General features: G+C 30.5%; 1 protein-coding gene across 4 annotated transcripts in view; it reads left to right on the forward strand.

Annotated features, from left to right (window-relative positions):
- The window catches only part of LOC106686231 (protein kinase C-binding protein NELL1), a 226,254-nt gene extending 218,166 nt beyond the window's left edge, over positions 1-8,088 (forward strand). For 2 of the 4 annotated variants that reach the window (XM_067046969.1, XM_067046968.1), the window contains exon 18: positions 3,788-8,088. In XM_067046969.1, the coding sequence (XP_066903070.1) occupies positions 3,788-3,905 (118 nt within the window). In that variant the 3' untranslated portion in view covers positions 3,906-8,088. Of the gene's footprint in view, positions 1-1,954; positions 2,009-3,787 lie in introns of all 4 variants that reach the window. The other 2 variants (XR_010843293.1, XM_067046970.1) reach the window with 2 other exon arrangements.
- The last annotated feature ends 10,997 nt before the right edge of the window (positions 8,089-19,085 follow it).

A 19,085-nucleotide genomic window follows, 5' to 3' on the forward strand; every position in this document is an offset into this window, starting at 1 on the left:
TATAGTGTATGTAGTATATATTTAAACAAGATGTCTCTGGCCTATTTAAAAATCTATCGCAAAATATGACTAATTTGATAGTAAGACTTCATTTATTGTCCAATGAACTAAGTTGGGTATTAGTGAATAGTGTCATTTGAAATCATTTCTTATTAGATGATCAATTTTGTACTTCACTGTAATTGATTAGAAATAATGAAGGTAGCTTAGGATTTTTTCGACTGATATAAATTAGTCTTGTTTTTACGAGTTCTAACTAAACCACTTTAAGTTGAATGGAATATGGTCCGGGTGCAGTCAAAAAAACTCAAATAGTAAATGATTATACTGTTTTTAATGAGCCAACGTTTCACCCCACGTTGCTGGGCTTCGTCAGGGCTAAAAAAAGATACCCCTGGAAAAGATACCTTAAAAAAAGATACCCTAAAAAAGATACACTTAGCCCTGAAGAAGCCCTGCAACGTGGGGCGAAACGTTGGCTCAATAAAAATAGTATTATCATTTACTATTTGAGTTTTTTTGACCGCAGCCAGACCATATTCCATTCATCTATACACATGGTCAATCAATAATCTTCCAGTAAACCACTTTAAATATGAAATCTAGCAAGATATAAACTTAATATTACAAAACTACCCAAAAATACTGACTCTTAAATTCTGGTGGCTCTCTGTAGCAATGTTGAATATTGAAGACTTTTCATAACAGGAATTATAGTAAATGTTGAAGGTTAAAATCTTTTTTTGTTTTCTAATACCCTATTTTTATTTTGTAGAAACAAATAATTATATTATTTTTTAAAAATACTTTTGTGTATATATTTTTAGTATTTAATGATAGTTGTTGTTTCCTGGTTGGGGCAATTTTAAATTGTCTAAAAAAACAGCATTCTATTCAATATCTACTATAGTGTGCTGCAATTATGTATGTCCTTGGACTATAGTTCTCTGACACATTGCCCTCCTTGTTTGAATTTGATATAGACTAACCAGTTTCCTAAAATAATTCTTCATTGGTGCCTATCTACTGTACATTTAAGCTCTTGTACTGGTACTGTTAGTGATTTGATTTGGAAAACTATTACATGGAATGAGGATAATAATTCTTTCTACCACTTTCTGATTGTGAACTTAACCTTTCAAACACAACCCTGACTATAATTGGAGTGCCAGGGGGCTATTCATGGCTGAGGGAGCTAAGCTACTACCTCAACAATGCAGCGCTGGTTTGAATCCGGCCTGTGAGGTCGACTTTTATTTCTGTAATGGTCTTACAAAGTGAAAACTTGACCCCCAATGTGGTTATAATAGGTTGGTTACCTCTTGATAATCACCCCTCCTCCCTTCCCCGATATGTCGGAAATGACTAGGAAGGGGCCATACAAAAAATTGGAGTATCAGGCCATTTGTAGCTGAGGGAATTAGAGCACCAACTTTGGCTGCCTCATGAATGCAGCGACGTCTCAGGATTCAAAGCGACGTCCCAGGATTCAAATCCGCCCTGGAGGAGGGTTGACAAGTGGTGGCTCCACAAAATAAAATACTTGATCCCTCACCATGGTTAGAACAGGTTGGTTACATGTAGAAAACTCTCCCCCCCCCTCCCCCTATGTATCATAAATGACCAGGAAGGAGTAATGAATAAAAAAATAAAGAAAATGAGTGTCAGGATTCACTTAGCAGGTCTCCTATAAATGTTAACAGACTCAGATGGGAATCAAAGCTTCAATTGTCAAAACTGGATACTCTGAGAAGTCCCAACAAGTTTGGTAATTACTATCCCATGGCATGGAGAACTTTTTTTAAAAAATTTAATGTCTGCTTTATAGCATCAGCTTAAGAATGATTTTGGCTTTGTATTGAATAGACAACTAAACCATAGAATATGGTGGTTTAAACATTGAATCAAGAGAAAATTATGTTGCATTTTAATGATAATTATTATTTTATTGCAGAAGCACTACAACCAAGGGGAGGGGTGACCAAGCGGGCTAACACACAAGCAATAGGTATTTAAAGCTAAGCACAGTAGAGCATGGTTAGCACAACGGGTAATCACTTGATAACGAGTGGTTGTCCACCGCAGAGTACCTCATTGACCTGGATACTCATAATCTAATCAGGAATTTGATAGGGTTTCTCTTTGAAAGGTTAGCCTTAAAGAACATACAAAAATACTATGATCTCAAACAGCCATAGTCCATGGATCCTGGCTGATTAGTCACTACCTTGAACCTTAGTATTTGAATTACGTTAGTCAGAAAGGCATTGTCAAATTATTCCCTTGGGTAATAATTATTGTCATCAATATAAATAAATCTATTCAAAGTAAGAGAAGATCTGCAATAACGGAGCAGTTCAGAAAGGCTATATTCATTCTAATTATTTTTGGTATTATTATCTCATCAAGATTGTAACATACATCAATCAATGTTTTCAATTAAAGAGATCTGAGAGATAAAAATATTTAAGATAAGAAAGGCTGTATAAAAGGACAGATTAAATCAATTCCTCATTTCAAATACTGATCTACTCGTTATACACAAATTTTTTCGACGTAAGATAAGATAAATAACTTTACTGCTTATAACACCATATAGGCCTTAAATTTCAAATCTGTGAGGACCCTATTCACTTCATCTGTCTAATTTAGCCCCACTGGCACTTTTCTTCTTGTCTTGCCTACATCAACCATTTTATATATTTTTTTGTCTTCCATTCTACTTATGTGACTGAATCATTTTGGTTAGTTCTACTTTAAATATTGAGATTCTCCTAGATATTTCCATTATTAATTCATTCCCTTCAGTTTGAGATATAAGTTTTGACCTGGATCTTTCCTAGAAACCTTATCTTTGATGCTGGCATGTAATTTAGAACTATCCAGCTTTTTTTTTTTGTACCCTCCTGTAGATAAAATAGTTATAAGTTCAATATAAAATAGAAGATATACAAGTGCTGAATCCTTGTTTTATCTGGAGGGATTTTAAGGTTAATAAGTATGAGTGGAGAGGCGCAGGTGCTAGTTGCGCTTTAGCTACATGTTGAGCGGGGAGGGTCCGCTTTAAACTATTCAGCTTTCCATTTTTTTTAGAATATAAATTGTTCAATGCATAACTATTAAATGAGTGTTAGCTTTTATACGATCTAATTTATTAAGTTGGAGTTTGTAAGGTGACTCCAGCTTTGAAGGTAATTAGGACTGTATGCCTAAATAGTGGATTTCATCAGTGCACTTGGGTGGGGTACCGGTATGATCTGAATGTATGCTATTTATTGGTAGCTACTGTTTATATAGGTTACCTTCGTTCATTGACTCCACAAAAATAATCAAAAATATATGACTAAAAGTTTGTTTATTGTGTTAACTATATTCATTTAATTCAATAATATATGTCTTACAAGAAAAATATTTAGTACAAGTACATATTTCATATATTCTGAAGTATTCAATATTTCTTTATTTATAGATATAATATTTTATTAAATATTAGATGAAGCAATAGGAAAAATGGTTTTTATTATTTTAAAAAATCAATGTTATATTAAAAAAACAAATTATAAAGTAAATATTTTTAGTAATTTATGCCATTTTATAACAATTTTAATTTCATGATGAATTTTATCTCTGTTAAAAATAATTTGAAAAATTTTAAAAAAAACATTCATAATGCATAATAATATATCAATTACTGCCCAATAATCCATATTTTTGTTCTCTTTCTTTTTTACCTTATATTTTTCATTATTATTTCAAATTATAATTTTTACCTTTTTATTTTTTTCAGGATGGGAAGTTATCATGCAGCGCTGGTTGGGATTGTGCTTCTCCAACACCAGCCTCGACACTTACAACTGATCCTCCTACTCTTAGCGGTGGCGACAGTCGTGAGAATAGGTCGTTAGAGACCAATTTAAACTCTTCCCTGCAAGCTGTCTAGTCTTTAATGGTTGTTCGTTTTTAATATAGGGGCAATAATTATTTGTAAATAGTTGTCGTTTTGGCCGATGTTGAGTTGCCAGAAGTTTTCGCTTCTTTATTCCTATAGACTTGAGACTGACTAGAGATACCTCTTGTTTAGGGTGAGGAAAAGTTTGAGCGATTTATGGAAGAATAATTTTGTCGATTTAATTATTATTTTTTTAGTATAAATATGAGGTCTATATTAGTCTAATTGTGGTATCCCATTAAAGTATGGTTGAGAGGTGGTTGTATTTACTGGAATTGTGGTATCCCATTAAAGTATGGTTGAGAGGTGGTTGTATTTACTGGAATTAAAATGAATATACAGCAAAACCTTGATTTATCATGTTTCTGATGAATTGACCGAATATTAACACTTCAGTAGTCACACTGCCTTGTGGATTATAAGTAGTTGTGTGCCATATATGAGAAGTCTCTTGTATTTGGTTCAATTATACTCACAAGATCAGGTAAATGTAATGAAATATCAAAATATAAATGTATTTCACCAAAAAGTACATTAAAAAAAATTAAATCATCATGCAGAAATTTCGAAAATGGGATAATATAATGCATTGTAACGATAGGTCAAAATGTAATTATATTTTATATAATAAAAGTCAGTATTATAATTTAATAACAAATAATTCTTGTTTGAGCTTGAGAAATGATTAATTATTTCAAAATGTTTTAAAATTTTATCATAAGGTCAGATAAAACTACTAATTTAATCTGAAAATTTAATTTGAGTCAGTAAAAAATTTAAGATACACTTCCAGAAGAAATTTAAATGGGATCATTTTTTTTTTCAAATTGATGTTCTTCTATTCTTATGTCCTTTATTACTGGAACATTATAATCATTCTTCCTTTTGTTCTGTGAGCAACAATTTTTTTTATAATGCGGCATTTTTTAGTTTATTTCAATTTCATTCTGTAAAGAAATATAAAAATCTAGTCTCATTTGTTAGGAATAATGTTTCTCTTTATTAACTAGATTTATTGAGGTTTTACTGAAAACACCAAATTCATATTAAAAAAATCAACTATTGATTTTGTTCATTGACAATTGAATATATTAGTAACTCACCTGAGGATTACCTGAATCGCTCACACTAAAATGAATGTGAATGCATAAAAATGTTTTAAAAACTTTTATATTTAGTCACTTGTGGTTTCTGAGAAGAACAAAAATTTGAGTTTTCGAAATTTCTAGTTCCTGGATTACACCACTTTCAATCCGTATGCATTTGTGTGTGGTAAAGAAACAAAAATAGTTTGTGATATATCATTTAAGGGTTAGCAGCACCCTTTAATATCTGAACAAATCCTTAATGAGGTTTATACTTTTATATTAAAAAACAATTTGGATAATACTTTATTCTTAATTTTTAAAATTAAAACGATTTTTACCACCTCTTAACAAAAAATGATTTCTCACGATTTTTAATTTGGTTATCAAGAGATGTATTTACCAATACTACTTTCACACTGAGATGCACACAACGTTCTGTAATTTTATTTTTATTTACAGTTCATTTGCATTTTACAAAGTAGCTTTGAACTTCATAACAGTTTTATCAGTACATTGAATACTCAATCGTTCGAAGATATCTCAATACCTTAATTGTTTTAAGTAACATTCAATATCTAGAGTAGGTATACCTCAATATCTACAAAATATATTCCATGGTGTTTATTTTAAATACATTGTAACACATTTTTAGTTTGCATTAAGCTTGAAAATTAACCTGGTTTTTTTTTTTTTATTGAAGAAGTTGTAAGACATTTATAACTTTTCTGATTTTCTTAGATCCTTAAGTAATGTGCAAGGAAGGAGTTAGATTTTCAAAACTTAACTAGAATAAAATTCATTATATTTTACCCCTATATTCATTTTGATGAAATTGTAACCTAATAATTTAAGATGTGTGGGAAATTCAGTACAAACACAAATTTAAAAAAAAAAGGTTTTTGATTTGTTCAGATACTGTGGTATTTAATATTTAAATGTACACAATTATTTGTGAAACAACAATGAAAAGATTACTAAAGTATTTGAATTAATTTTTTTTTTTTTTGGTTTTTATTATTTTTGTTTTATTAAATTTAAGATTACTGATCAGGTTATTGTTGTAACACGACTAATTGTACATATTACTTTTTTTTAATTTCTGAAAAAAAGCTGCAATATTTCTTCTAAACAATCTAAAAGCACAAACTTGTACGACATTGCCTAATTTTATTTTAAAAAACTATGAAAATTCTTTTTAGAAATTATTGTAGAAATGTAAAACAATAAGAATAATTGTAAAATAATATAGACACACATTTAAACATGTATGTATATATAAGTATAAAATATAAACGTAGGCAATAAATAGTGCTGCAATGTATATTTATGTACTTATGAAATGTATTTAGTGTATTAATTGGTCTGAGTGTGAGATCAATTCGAAATCGTTCTGAAAAAGTTTTAAGAATGATTATGCGCATAAACAGAGCTCCAGGTATCAAGAACAGAGGTCTTTAAATATATCATAATTTTTAAATTCGAAACCTACCAAAGTTTATTTTGAGCATTTTTACAATTTTTGTTTTTCTTTAAACTTGAACAAAAGCTGTTCTCAATTTAAACAATTGGTGGTATTACCACCTTTCCCTCAATATTAAAATGAAGGCTTATTGAGTTAAGGAATAATTCACTTATATTATTATAACTATGCTTAAGAGCAGTATTGATATTAGGAATGATGAAAGTTTTCAATTTTCTTCAGCAAATATATTAATATTCCTATTTTGATATAGGTACCTACTAATCTCCGTTTATGGTACCCCAAGATTTTTAGATTTTTATTGAATACAGTTTACTAAGCTTAATTTGTAAAACTACATTAATTAATGGGTAATTTTATATATTATTGGAATTAGTAAATAAATATTATGTTTCATCATTTTAAAATGAATATATTTTAAATTAACCCAACAAATCCACAGTAATTTGAATAAAACATTATGGTCAAAGCATCATTTAAATATTAAACAGTTCCCTTAATTTTTTGCTTCCATTTTAATTATAATTTTCAGTCTGTTACCTGTATTAAAAACAAACTCTGTTTATGTGCATGATCATAGAGTTGCCATTTATTGGCAAAATACCTTGGACAATTTTAAAGGCAAGGAGTGAATTTTTATAAAACTTAAATAAAAAAAAAATTTCAAAAAAAAAAATGTGAGGTTTTAAAAGAGATGAAATGATATGTAATTACTGTTTGTCTTATGTTTGACAATCTCAAAGGTGAGCCTACGTTTCTCAGGCTGGCCTATTTCTGCTTCCTCTACTCATTTAGCCAGCGGCAACATAGTTCTCTATATTATATAAATTGGAAAAATAATTTCAACTCATTCGTCAAGCATTAAATCTATCTTTACCAAGTTAATTAGAAAACTGTATTTTGGCCTTGCTAAATATCATTGTATTAGTTTGAATACTTAAAAAAAATTAATAAGAATAGAAGATAATGTAATTTAAAGCACTGAATTTTTGTAAATAAAAATAATATTAAAGAAACCGAAGGACTTATCATAAATAAAGAACAAGAAAAGATTTAAAAGTATAAGAAGTGAGTACATTTTGCTGTTTGTAATAAATGCATTATATTTGTTTTATGATACATATATACATGTGTATATGTTATATGAATAATTTATTTAGCTTTATCAAATCATGCATTCCTATTATTTATTTATTATTTTTTTTAGCTTTTCAAAATCCTGAAAATTTTATAAAAAAAAAAGTAATTGTGAAAAATTGTTTATTTATTATGTAAAATAGTGTATGGACAGGGCAAGGTGTGAAATGCATTTCATTTTACTGTTAAGTAAGCTTGCTTAACAGTGAAAATTGACTGCTTTTGGATATAAAAATTGAAATAAAATATATACATATATATATTTATAAAACACTAAATTATTACTAGATAAGAGATGGTACAAAAATTCGTAAGAGACGAAGACTAGTCAAAGCACCCTGTACATACATAGGTAATTATAAAAAAAGACTATTGTTATTCGTCTTGTTTTAGTGTATTTATTTTTTTGTGCTAATAAACAAGTTGCGGTTTTAGCAAGCAATGTTTAATAAAATTCCTAATTTCCTTTTAATCAAGAAAGCAAAAATTTACAAATTCAAGATCAACATGCGTTCCTGAGGGAAAAAAAAATGTTCCTTGATTGTGATCCCAAACAACTCAGGGATAAATTCCTCGTTCATGAATCATCATGTTGTGTGGTTAGGCCCCCGCCCCTTTGGATCCTCCTTCCTTTAACAGAAGCGTATCTTTCTCATTTCAAAACAATTGAGTGAAGGAAGGGAACAGAAGGTAACTTCATCATTATTATAAGGGATAACTATATAACAGATATTGATGTTTTTTTTATTTTTATTAAAATCATCAATTTCAATAAAATACTGTTTCTCAAAATGTATATGTACCTCTAGACATACAGGGAGAGTTTGATAGGAGTACCTGTTTTTCGATTGTACCTTTTGCAACAAGGTGTTTAGTTGTTACATGTTACAAAAACTTCATTATACCGTGGGGAAGAGGGTCAAAGAACTTTCTCCCCCTCCCCTCAAATAATTTATAAAAGTAACCAGAGGGTCACCTACACCAATTTAGTTCATAGTTCACCAATATATTCTAATCAGGAGGAAAAGGTTAATTTTTTATCTCATGGTGCTTCAACAAAATAAAAGTCAACCCTGCCCAAGCCAAAATTAAACCAGCTCTACTACAGTTTTAAGGTTGCTTAGGTGACATCTTAGCAAACTTCCCTACAACATCCTCTATAATTTAAGCACTAGACAGGAAATTAGCTACAATAATGTATTGATCAATAAAGTCTAACATTTCCTAACTACAACCAGATTTCCCTAAACTTCACCCTCTCCTAGAAAGTATTCGGAAAATAGAATTAATCTCTTGCATTAATATTCTATATTAACAAACAGTGTTTATAGTTTTATTTTAGTATAGTAATCTCTTTGAGCAAAATGTTTCATCATAACTTTCGCAGTTTGAAGTACACTCTGCAGTTTTAATTGTCCGAATTAATAATCTGAAGTCTTTTGAGTTTTCAAAATGACACCCCCTCTTTACCAGCCTCCATGAGGAAGTCCCTCATACTAGGTGCAATCGTTAATTTTTAAATACATAAATAAGATCATTACCTACACAGATTTTGGAATATTTGAAAATTTGAATATAATGATTATCCTGGATTCTTCACCTATGACCAAGTAAAACTTTTAAAATATTGACTCTATCATACTGGGAGTGGCCTCTTTCAGAAACAAAAACAATAAAAATCTATGAAAAAAAAACCACTTTACTCGACTAATTAAGAATAGAAAATTTTTCAAATATTCCACCTTATTTTGACTCCTTACTGCGGGAGAGGTTGTTCCCCAGTATGTTAGCAAACTCTGCAGACCTCACTTCTAACCACCAGGACGAAATTATGTCCAAAGTTTCATTAATGTACGTATTTCATTGTTCATTTTAAATATTTTTCTGTACTAATAAGTATAGTACATCTAAAACGAGTTTGCTTGTAGGGAGGAAACATGGGCACCCCTACCCTAGCTCCATCTCCTCTCCTCACCATAATAAAAACCTCCTACTAGGAACAAAAGGTTTGTTCCAAGAGGCAGCCTGGAACTTGGTAACAGCAAATTGTAACCAAGTTTTGACCTGATGAACAGTAGGTTACTTGTTTCTTTATATTATCCTTTATCTTTGACTGGGACTGTTCCTTATTGGTTCTTGTTTTACTTTATAGGAAAATATATTTTGAGATTTGATGATTATTATGTTCAGAAAAAAACTCTTTTTAAGTTTATTACTTTACGCAATATGTTTTTATTTCCATTGAAATCAATTTCTGAATTTTCTCTTATTTTTTGTAAAATTTCTCTCAAAGACGGTTATTTTTATGATTTATATGGAAATCAAACAATAGTCTGCGAATGGCTTCTTTATCAAAACTGCCAATGTTAACTTTTGGGTCGTTTCTTGGCTGGAGTTTCAAAACAAGTAATAATATATTTATAACCCCTCTACCTTAATCCTCTTTCATAATGTTCCCTTCACGATATCGTCCAATCCACACACACCTCCATAGCTATGTTCGTTGACAATACAGCTGTGTTCTCTCAACATTATGACATAATAATAGCTAAAAACACTTTGCAAAGTCACCTTAATCATCTAGAACAATATTTCACTAAATGGATGTTTAATGGATAATGTCACTAAAATGTAACTCAAAAGTTTTTAATCTTCGACGCCCACCAGAACCACCGGATCTAATCCTCAAAGGTAAAAATTTGAAATGGAATCCTGCCAGTGAAACAGTAAGATACCTGGGAATTCACCTAGATCGCCGCCTTACCTGGAATCACCATATCAACCTCAAACTAACTCAAACCTGTGCAAGGTTAGCAATGGTATATGCTATCCTAAACAGAAATTCCACACTAAAACCAGAAAAAACTGTTCTTATATTTAAAACAATTCTAAGGCCACTGCTGATGTACGGCTGTGAAGTCTGCGGAGCGGCATCCTTTACGAAAAGGAAAAACTACAATCTTTTCAAAATAAAGTCCTAAGAATCGCAGTTAATGCTTCTTGGTTCATAAGAAATAGCCAATTGCATAGCGAATTACAAATGGAGTCAATAGAGGATTAGATCAAAAAACGGTTCATGAATTTCCACTCTCAGTTGTCGACAGATAAAGGAGCAGTGACCTACAACCTGGGAAACCCAACTTCAACCCGAAGACTGAAGCCCAGACTGCTGCAGGACATTCTGTTATAAATTTTAATAAATATAAAATTAATTCATTGTCACACTACCTCTATTTTACTTGTTATTATTATTCATTTTATTTTCGTCCCTTTTTCAAATTAACTTGTTTCTTTTTACTATTAGAGGGCAGGGCAATTGTTTTTTTTTTTTTTAAGTGTACCAATATCATTATTTTTTGTTATTAATTTTACTTTCCTCTTTTAGTAAGAAGCATTATTCTGATCAATTTATTTATTTTTTTTATTTTAATAAGAACATTGTATATAGTTAGGGGTGTCTTTTGTACGAGACTATACTCCACCATAATCAACTGTTAAAAAAAAAAAAAAAAATATATATATATATAACATAACGGTTATATCAACCATGCCGATCTGGTATAAAAAAATAAAATAAAAATCTTGGTGTCCTTAGACAAGGCACGGCTCCTAAAATAGGGACTGAGGCTATAACAACAGCAGTTGGCACAAAGGACTCTTCGTTTAATTTCGGAGTCTTCAACATTGTCTTGGGTTATGACTTTTCCAAAAGTATATTCTCCGATCCGGATTTCCTCTGTGACCATGTTTTTGGTCTTTTCTGCATTCATTTCAAGCCCCATTTTTCTTGCTGCACCAGCCAATTTCATATATCCATCAGAGACAGCTTGGAAAGAGCGTCCAGCAATGTCAATGTCATCAGCGTAAGCAAGAAGCTGTATTGTTCTGCTGAATATTGTTCCAATCCTCTCCTCCCTTTACTCACAGGTAAACTCATCTTGGATATAATATACTGGAAGATTATTGGGCGAGTCGTAAATTACATTGACCAACGATAAATTCTGGTGCAGAGCAATATCCGAGAAAAGAAAAATCATATCCTGCCTAGGTTGCTCGTATTAGGCAATGGAATCATTTTTTTTTTATCCCTCTAAAAATAGAAAAAGAATATTAAATTAATAGGTTGCATTACGTATGGTTACATAATTCAAGTTGAATATTACCTTTTTCTACCAATGGTACTTGAAGGTATACGGTGAAATACTTACCTATGCCACCATAATATTGCTTTGTCAATGGGTTTATAGATTTTTAAGAAAATTAAACTTGATCGGATAATCAGAACTGATGTAATGTTCCATTACGTGAATCGATTAATAAAAATGCGACTTCATAACTCATGAGCTATATTGCTACGAAGGCCAATTATAATTGTTCAAGCGCAACCCATAAAAGACAAATGGTATTATTATCTCACAGTCTCTGTACAGTGTCTGTTGTTTTACTGAGGTAAGTGAAAAAAAAAATCAAAATATTAGTCAATAGTTTTGTATGGAATTTTAAAAAAATTTTTTTAATCAATTATGGATTAGTTTAGAATTGAAACGCTAAAAAATAAATAATAATCATGATTACATCAGTACAAAACGTGTTGTTAACATTCAGTTTCAAACTTATTCCTATCAAATTGAAATAGAACATAAACTTCTTTAACAATTTTTATTCTATAAATTAAAAAAAAAAAGTTGAAAAAATAAATTGTTTATTTAATTTAATATGTATTTAGATCTTTAAAAATCCCTAACGATTCAACCAAAAAATTACAATTAGTTTCAGTACGTTTTGAAATAATTTAAATATGTTTCTTATATATTATTATTATTATTCTGTTTAATGATCTGATACAAAGTAAAGAGGAGTAAGTACGCTTTAGGTTTTACAAAATTTGACATTAAAGGATTGTAAATTTTTTGTATTCCAAGCCAATTTTTTCTTTTTCTTTTATGAAATTATAATTCGATTTATTGGTCGCTAGTTAGAAATACTTGTCTCCTTGTCTGTACCTTGGCTGGTTGGTTGATGTTGAAGGTGCAAAACGTTTAGATCAATTTCACCCAATGCTCATGATATTGGGTTTTTCATTAAAATATATAAGTAAAAACAAATAAAAAAATACATATTTTAAATAGTCTGTTATATTATATATTTTTTTATTATATGATTATCATATTTGCTTACATTAGCATTTTATATATATATACAGGTGTTTTCATTAGTTATAACAAAGCTTTCATCCATATAGTCTCACACTTTTTTATTACCTTTAAACTCCTACGTTTCAGCCATTCCGGCCATTTTTCAAGGCCACTTATTCACACAATCAAACCTCACATTGACTATCATACTTTGCCAAATTATATCATTAGTCAATAATCTACTATTATCACAGTTTCACTTATTATAATTATTTAGTTAACAATGTCTATTACACTTAATATTGTGTCTATTTCATAAAATTCATGTATAAAATTGGATTTTTTTGTTATAACTAATTATTATTTTCCTTCTTATTTCATTATTCCAAATTATTAATTATGGGTTCCTAGACAAAACTTTTTAATTATCTTTCACAGAAGCTGTCGGTTTGTATGTAGGAGAGAGATGGGCAAATATTAGGTACAGATGAAACTAAAATTGGCATGGATACGACCCTTATTCATGTATGAAACATTAATAAATTTCATCTACAGGTAATTTTTGCCCAACTCTGGTGTGAACTTTTACAACCTATCCTGAAATTCTACCCTACGAATCTTCTGCCCGAACTGTACTTCTCCGACTTCTACCCTGCAAATGATTTCAGTTCTTTTACCGTTTCCCTCCGTTTCTTCCCTCTTTTCTCTTAAAAAAACAAACACGTTTTTACCCTTCTATTCTTTGAATCTCCTTCCAGCTCTCGGATTGGATGTTCTTCTTTTAGGGAAGGACATCTCTTTTGGAAAAGCGATTTTGCTTCCTTTGTGGTCTAGGCTCATTTGATTTTTTTCTCTATTGTTGTGTCAGATTCTCATCCTCCTGGGACGCCTTGTACCTAAAAGGAATCTAACACCTGGATCTTGGGTCACTATCTGCATTCCTCGGGCGGTCGTGCCGTAGGTGAGCCGAAAAGGAGTGAATAAGAAACTATTGAAATATCTATACATTTGAGTTGGCAATAATTTCGTTATTAGAATTTAGAATAAATTTATTATTTTTCATTAAATAGCATTTGATATACATATATTTTTGGAATGATGTTAGCATCTTTTTAAAGGTAGATTCTAGTTTTTAAATGTAAATGAAATAAATTCCTTATGGTTTTTGTTTGTTTGTATAATAATGAATTTCTTCTTCTAAGATGTATTTTTTTTTTCTAAACACTTTTTCGCTTATGTATTATTTTATTAAAATCAAAATATAAGTGTTCTATTGACACTGATAGTTGTACTTTTCTCCTACGAAAATAATATTATTTAAAATTTTAATGTTGTATGCTAATAAAAAGTTGTAATCATATACAGGGTGTTTCAGGGTTAAGTGGCCAAACTGAAATTATGAACTAAGGACCTCAAAACAAGAAAAAAATTCCCTCTGAAGGTATGTCCGCAAACACTTTGTTTAGGAGATATTCAATCTGAAGATTTTCATTGTGATGGATTATTTACGTTATATAAAATAAATAAAACCTATTTATTTGTTCTAACTACTGTTACGGTTGCCGTGGTGAAATAAAAACACTGGCTAGATCTGTGTAGACAAGAGGTGTTACGGTTATCATGGGAAAAACAAAACACGAGCGATATGTTCTGACGAGTGGGTTTTGTTTTTGTGGAGGCGACAGTTTTGATTTTGGAACACGTATATTCAGACGAGTGGGTTTTGGTTTTGTGAAGGCGACAGTTTGATTTTGGAACACGTTACGATTGTTCAATGTGAAGTGGTAATAGTTTAAAGGCCCTCTGTCTTTACTGTTTGAACCGGGATATCACCAAATGAGAAATGTTGTCATATATGTTTTGTTTTTCAAAATTATGGTGTTTTACTTCAATAGACGGTCATTAACACTAGAAGTGGAGATATAGTGGAGTGTGTAGCAACGAATCTTCAGCACGTCCTGGATAGGAGAGTTGCGGCATTACATCATTAGAGATTACATCTCTATAATTCTGGAGTGGTGAGGCGGTGACCGGAAAGGAAATATCGGAAACCTTATGTTCGGCCAGGAGTGCACCCAAGGACTACGTGGGGTTCGAACTAAATTTTATTTTGTTTTTATTTTACATTCACTTTTATACTTTTTTGGATAATAATGTAAATCTAGTATTAAGGTTAAGCATTTAAGTTAAGGTTAAGTCAACCTATAAGTTTTAATTGTTTTATTAATTGATAAGAATTTTTTTTTCCTTTTTCATTCTCTGTATATATATATTTATTATTATTATTAAATTTTTGTACATATAGTTCTGCTGTTCTTTCTCTGCTTTCAACTTGTTAATTTACTTATCTTTTTTTGTTGTTGTTCACGGGATATTACGATAATTCAATAGGTGGGTAGGTAACACCCTAGGTTTTATGTTATCTATATGTAAAGGTATTCGCCAGTGGTCATAATTCAACAATTGTTTGTGGTATATTTTAGCTATATTGTGGGAATAATGCTTGGGGGTTTTCGTTATTTCCAAGAAAAAATAACGTGGCGCCTAAGGAATAATTCTTTATTGTTTTATCTTTTTTTTTCCTTTTGCGATTATATTTTTTTTGTTTATTATTATTTTCCATTAACTCACCCCCTTCTCCGCTGAGCGTGGGCAAGTATAAACGATAAATATATGACTAAGGATAAATCAAAATTTGCGGTTATACTACTTTATTAATTAAAATTAAACATTAAATTCATATTAGATGTTGTTCGAACTGATTTCCTTGAGAATTAAGATAGGCTCGGCATCTTTCTTCAACAGCAGCAGTGGCAGCTCTTCGTACACTGTCAGATGGATTATCATCAGAATATCGTAATATGGTCTCACTCTTTTCTTCATTTCGTAAAGGGGCAAAAATACCATCAGCACGTAGTATTATAGCAAATGTACCGTTGAAACGTGGAGCTAAAGATAGACTTCAATTCAGAAATCGCCTGGCATATTCGCGACAGGCAGCATTAACATCACCATTGCAAAAACCATACACAAACACCATATCGGCATATTCACCATTAGTATAAATTTAAGGCATGATGATGAGTACTCTGCGAAAGCTTCTTACAAACTGACAAGTGTTATTGACTGTTTCCACTGCTAATTCCAAATAGTATTAATCCTTATGTTGCCAATAGTTTTTATACAGTTCAGGATAAAAGGCCATATTAGTATTATATCTAATCCATCTTCTAAAGAAAGCGTTTACGGACATACCTTCACTTTGAACAACATTTAATATGAATCTTAATGTTTACAGTTAAAGTAAATAGAATAAATAAATGGATTTTATTTATTTTATGTAACGTAAATAATTCATAACAATGAAAATCTTTATGTGTGAATATCTTCTAAACAAAGCTTTTGCAAACATACTTTCAGAGGCAATTGTTTTCTTATTTTGAGGTCCTTAGTTTATATTTTCAGTTTGGCCACTTAACCCTGAAACACCTGAGTGGCGATGTTGGTTTTTTTGTGAAACTCATTTAAGTACTTCTAAAAGTATCTACCACATGATAAAAATAATTCCCAAAACTATTTTTAAAGTATCATAAATTTTCAAAACAAATATTTTTCATTAATTTGATAACTCACATTATGAAACTAGATGCCGTAATTGGTTCGAATCAAGTCGGATTCGAGATACTGAAAATAATTGTATCAAATTTGTTTAGTCTGGCTTATGGAACCTTTTTTGAACAAAAAAATTCTACTGATTAATAGGTTTTATGGCTCAAATTACACGGTGATATTCCAAGAACATTTTAAAAATATTGAAAAACTTACCATACTGAATAGGTTTACTCTCTCAGATTCTTAATATATTAAATTTAATAATTGAATAATTAATAAAAGAATAAAAAAAAAAAATTGATGACCCTTGGGAGCAGTGGCATGCGCAAACTCCAGCGCACTACCCCACTGCTCCCGCACCCCGTATGCCAGAAATGGCAAGGGAGGGGGGATTAAAAAAAAAAAGTTTCTTAATATATAACGCTTTTTTGAGTGTACGGATCAGCCCATATCCAATTTTCATGTCCTGAATTATTCCCGTAAATATTTTTATACAATATCAGCTATAGATACTAAAAAAATATTGCTCCATAAGTTTGGTGGCTCAAATCACCCAGTGATATCTCGCGAATATTTTGAAATAGAACTCAAAATAGATAGATATTTAAATAATAATTTAATGCTCTCGACTTTATAAAATCGATCTATAAAATTTTTTAAATCAACATTTTGGAAATCTATTTATAATTTAAATATTTTGAAAATTGCAACGAACGAAGACAAACATTAGAAAGCACATTTACATTTATATAGCCTTAATTTGAGTGCTAGTAGATATTTTATGGCCTGATATTTAACAAAATTTTTTTTTTGCTTTATTTGGAAAAAAAAATTCCATACGTAGTCAAGTGCGCTAAGAAAGAACTGGAATAGATTACAAAGTAGACTTCACTTCCAGAAGAAATTTTACTAAGCATACCTAATATAAGACATACAAAGTTTCATTTCGAAATTCTCAACCCTTGAAAAAAAGAAAAAAAAAAAAGAAATAGGGTGTCAATAGATTCTTAAACAACCTGTATACGTGATGTTCCAAAGTTAGAGAATTCAACGATTTATTTTTCAAAATAAACAATAGGGACTTTGAATATACTCTGAAACAATTTTAATAAAAGGGGAGAAGTAGAACAAGGAATTAATACATTATGCTCAGAAAGAAACAGAGCAATAGATCGAAAAACTGACTGGCCATATGTTTGAGGATCTGTTTAATACCATTTTTTTTTTTTTAATAATTTATTTATTGATATTTACAACTGTATACATATATACACATCAAGTAAATCAATACAAATTCAAATCCATACGTAAAGAAAGTATTAGACTAAATTAAGAATGCAAAAATACTTGCTTACCTAGCAGACTGAAGTTAAACATCAGAACATTGGCAAAACAATATAATTAAAAGGTTCCTAGGAAGTCAAAACTATTTAGACTTTGTCGAAGTGGTTGTGTTAGATCTGATTCTAATTGATTATGTTAGGTACTCTTGAGCAGAAAGCCTCGAAAATGCGTGTCCAATATGGGAAAAGTAGTTGCTTAGGAGGTGAATAGATAAAATGAGACTTACGGGATGGCAGCCGTAATTTCTCTAAGTTTGGTAACCTCGGTCTACAGGGTACTTACTATTTATGTAGTTACAAAGGAGGAATGTAAGCTCGAAGGGTAGCCAGCCGCCGGGTCTTGCAGGAAGTTAACTCCGTTTCACCGGGTACTATTCCTGTAGATACGAGGGGGTATGTGTGCCCGGCGGTTCCTGCGAAAGGACAAAAAGTACAGGAAGGAGGAGAAATCCTGAGAAATAAAAGAAAATATACTTTTCCAAAAATATGGTACTAGAATGTACAGCTCTGCTATGTAAATTGTTATCCTGTGTGTGGTGGTTCTCATGAAGCGATATTTCAACCTGAAACTTTTTAATTTTGACCTAATTTTGTCTCTGGGCTATTTTTTTTATTTATTTATTGTAATTTTTTTTTTATTAACAGAAAAGAAACAGTGAATTAGTGAGTGCTTTACTGTGAAAAAGGTATAAATCATGTTGGGTATTACATTTTAATACCTTTGATATTTTAAGGTTACCTTTAAAGAATTAATAATAATTATGACTTTTAAAGAATTAATTATAATTATTAATTTTAAAGAATTAATTATAATTATTAATTTTAAAGAATTAATTATAATTATTAATTTTAAAGAATTAATTATAATTATTAATTTTAAAGAATTAATTATAATTATTAATTTTAAAGAATTAATAAGAAAAACAGTTTTTTTTTTTTTAAATAGACCCCAAACACATGCAACTACGTAGCATAGTATGAGAGAAAAAAACAGTCAGAAGTCTGGGCTATTATACGCCACCCAGGCTATTTAACCTCTTACTATGTAGAGTAATTCAGCGAATCAGCAGATTCTATTGGAATATCATAAATATTAATATACAGTGTTTGCTTGTTGCCAGTAGTAGTTCCCCTGCTAGCTGGTAGATTGCGTCATGTCAGATCATCACTGTTTTTGGCGACTGTAGTGTTTACAGTCTAGGCCAGCAGGAAGTGGTATCGCTGCAACTTAAAATATTTGAACAGATTTTGATTTCACACATGATAAATAATGCCAATGATCATTATTGCTATGAAAGTTTACATTAATAATATTTTAATCAAGTTACATAAATAAATTTA

The sequence above is a fragment of the Halyomorpha halys genome, unplaced genomic scaffold, assembly GCF_000696795.3.
Source record: "Halyomorpha halys isolate HHAL.00 unplaced genomic scaffold, Hhal_1.1 Scaffold799.1, whole genome shotgun sequence".
Taxonomy (NCBI): Eukaryota; Metazoa; Arthropoda; class Insecta; order Hemiptera; family Pentatomidae; genus Halyomorpha; species Halyomorpha halys.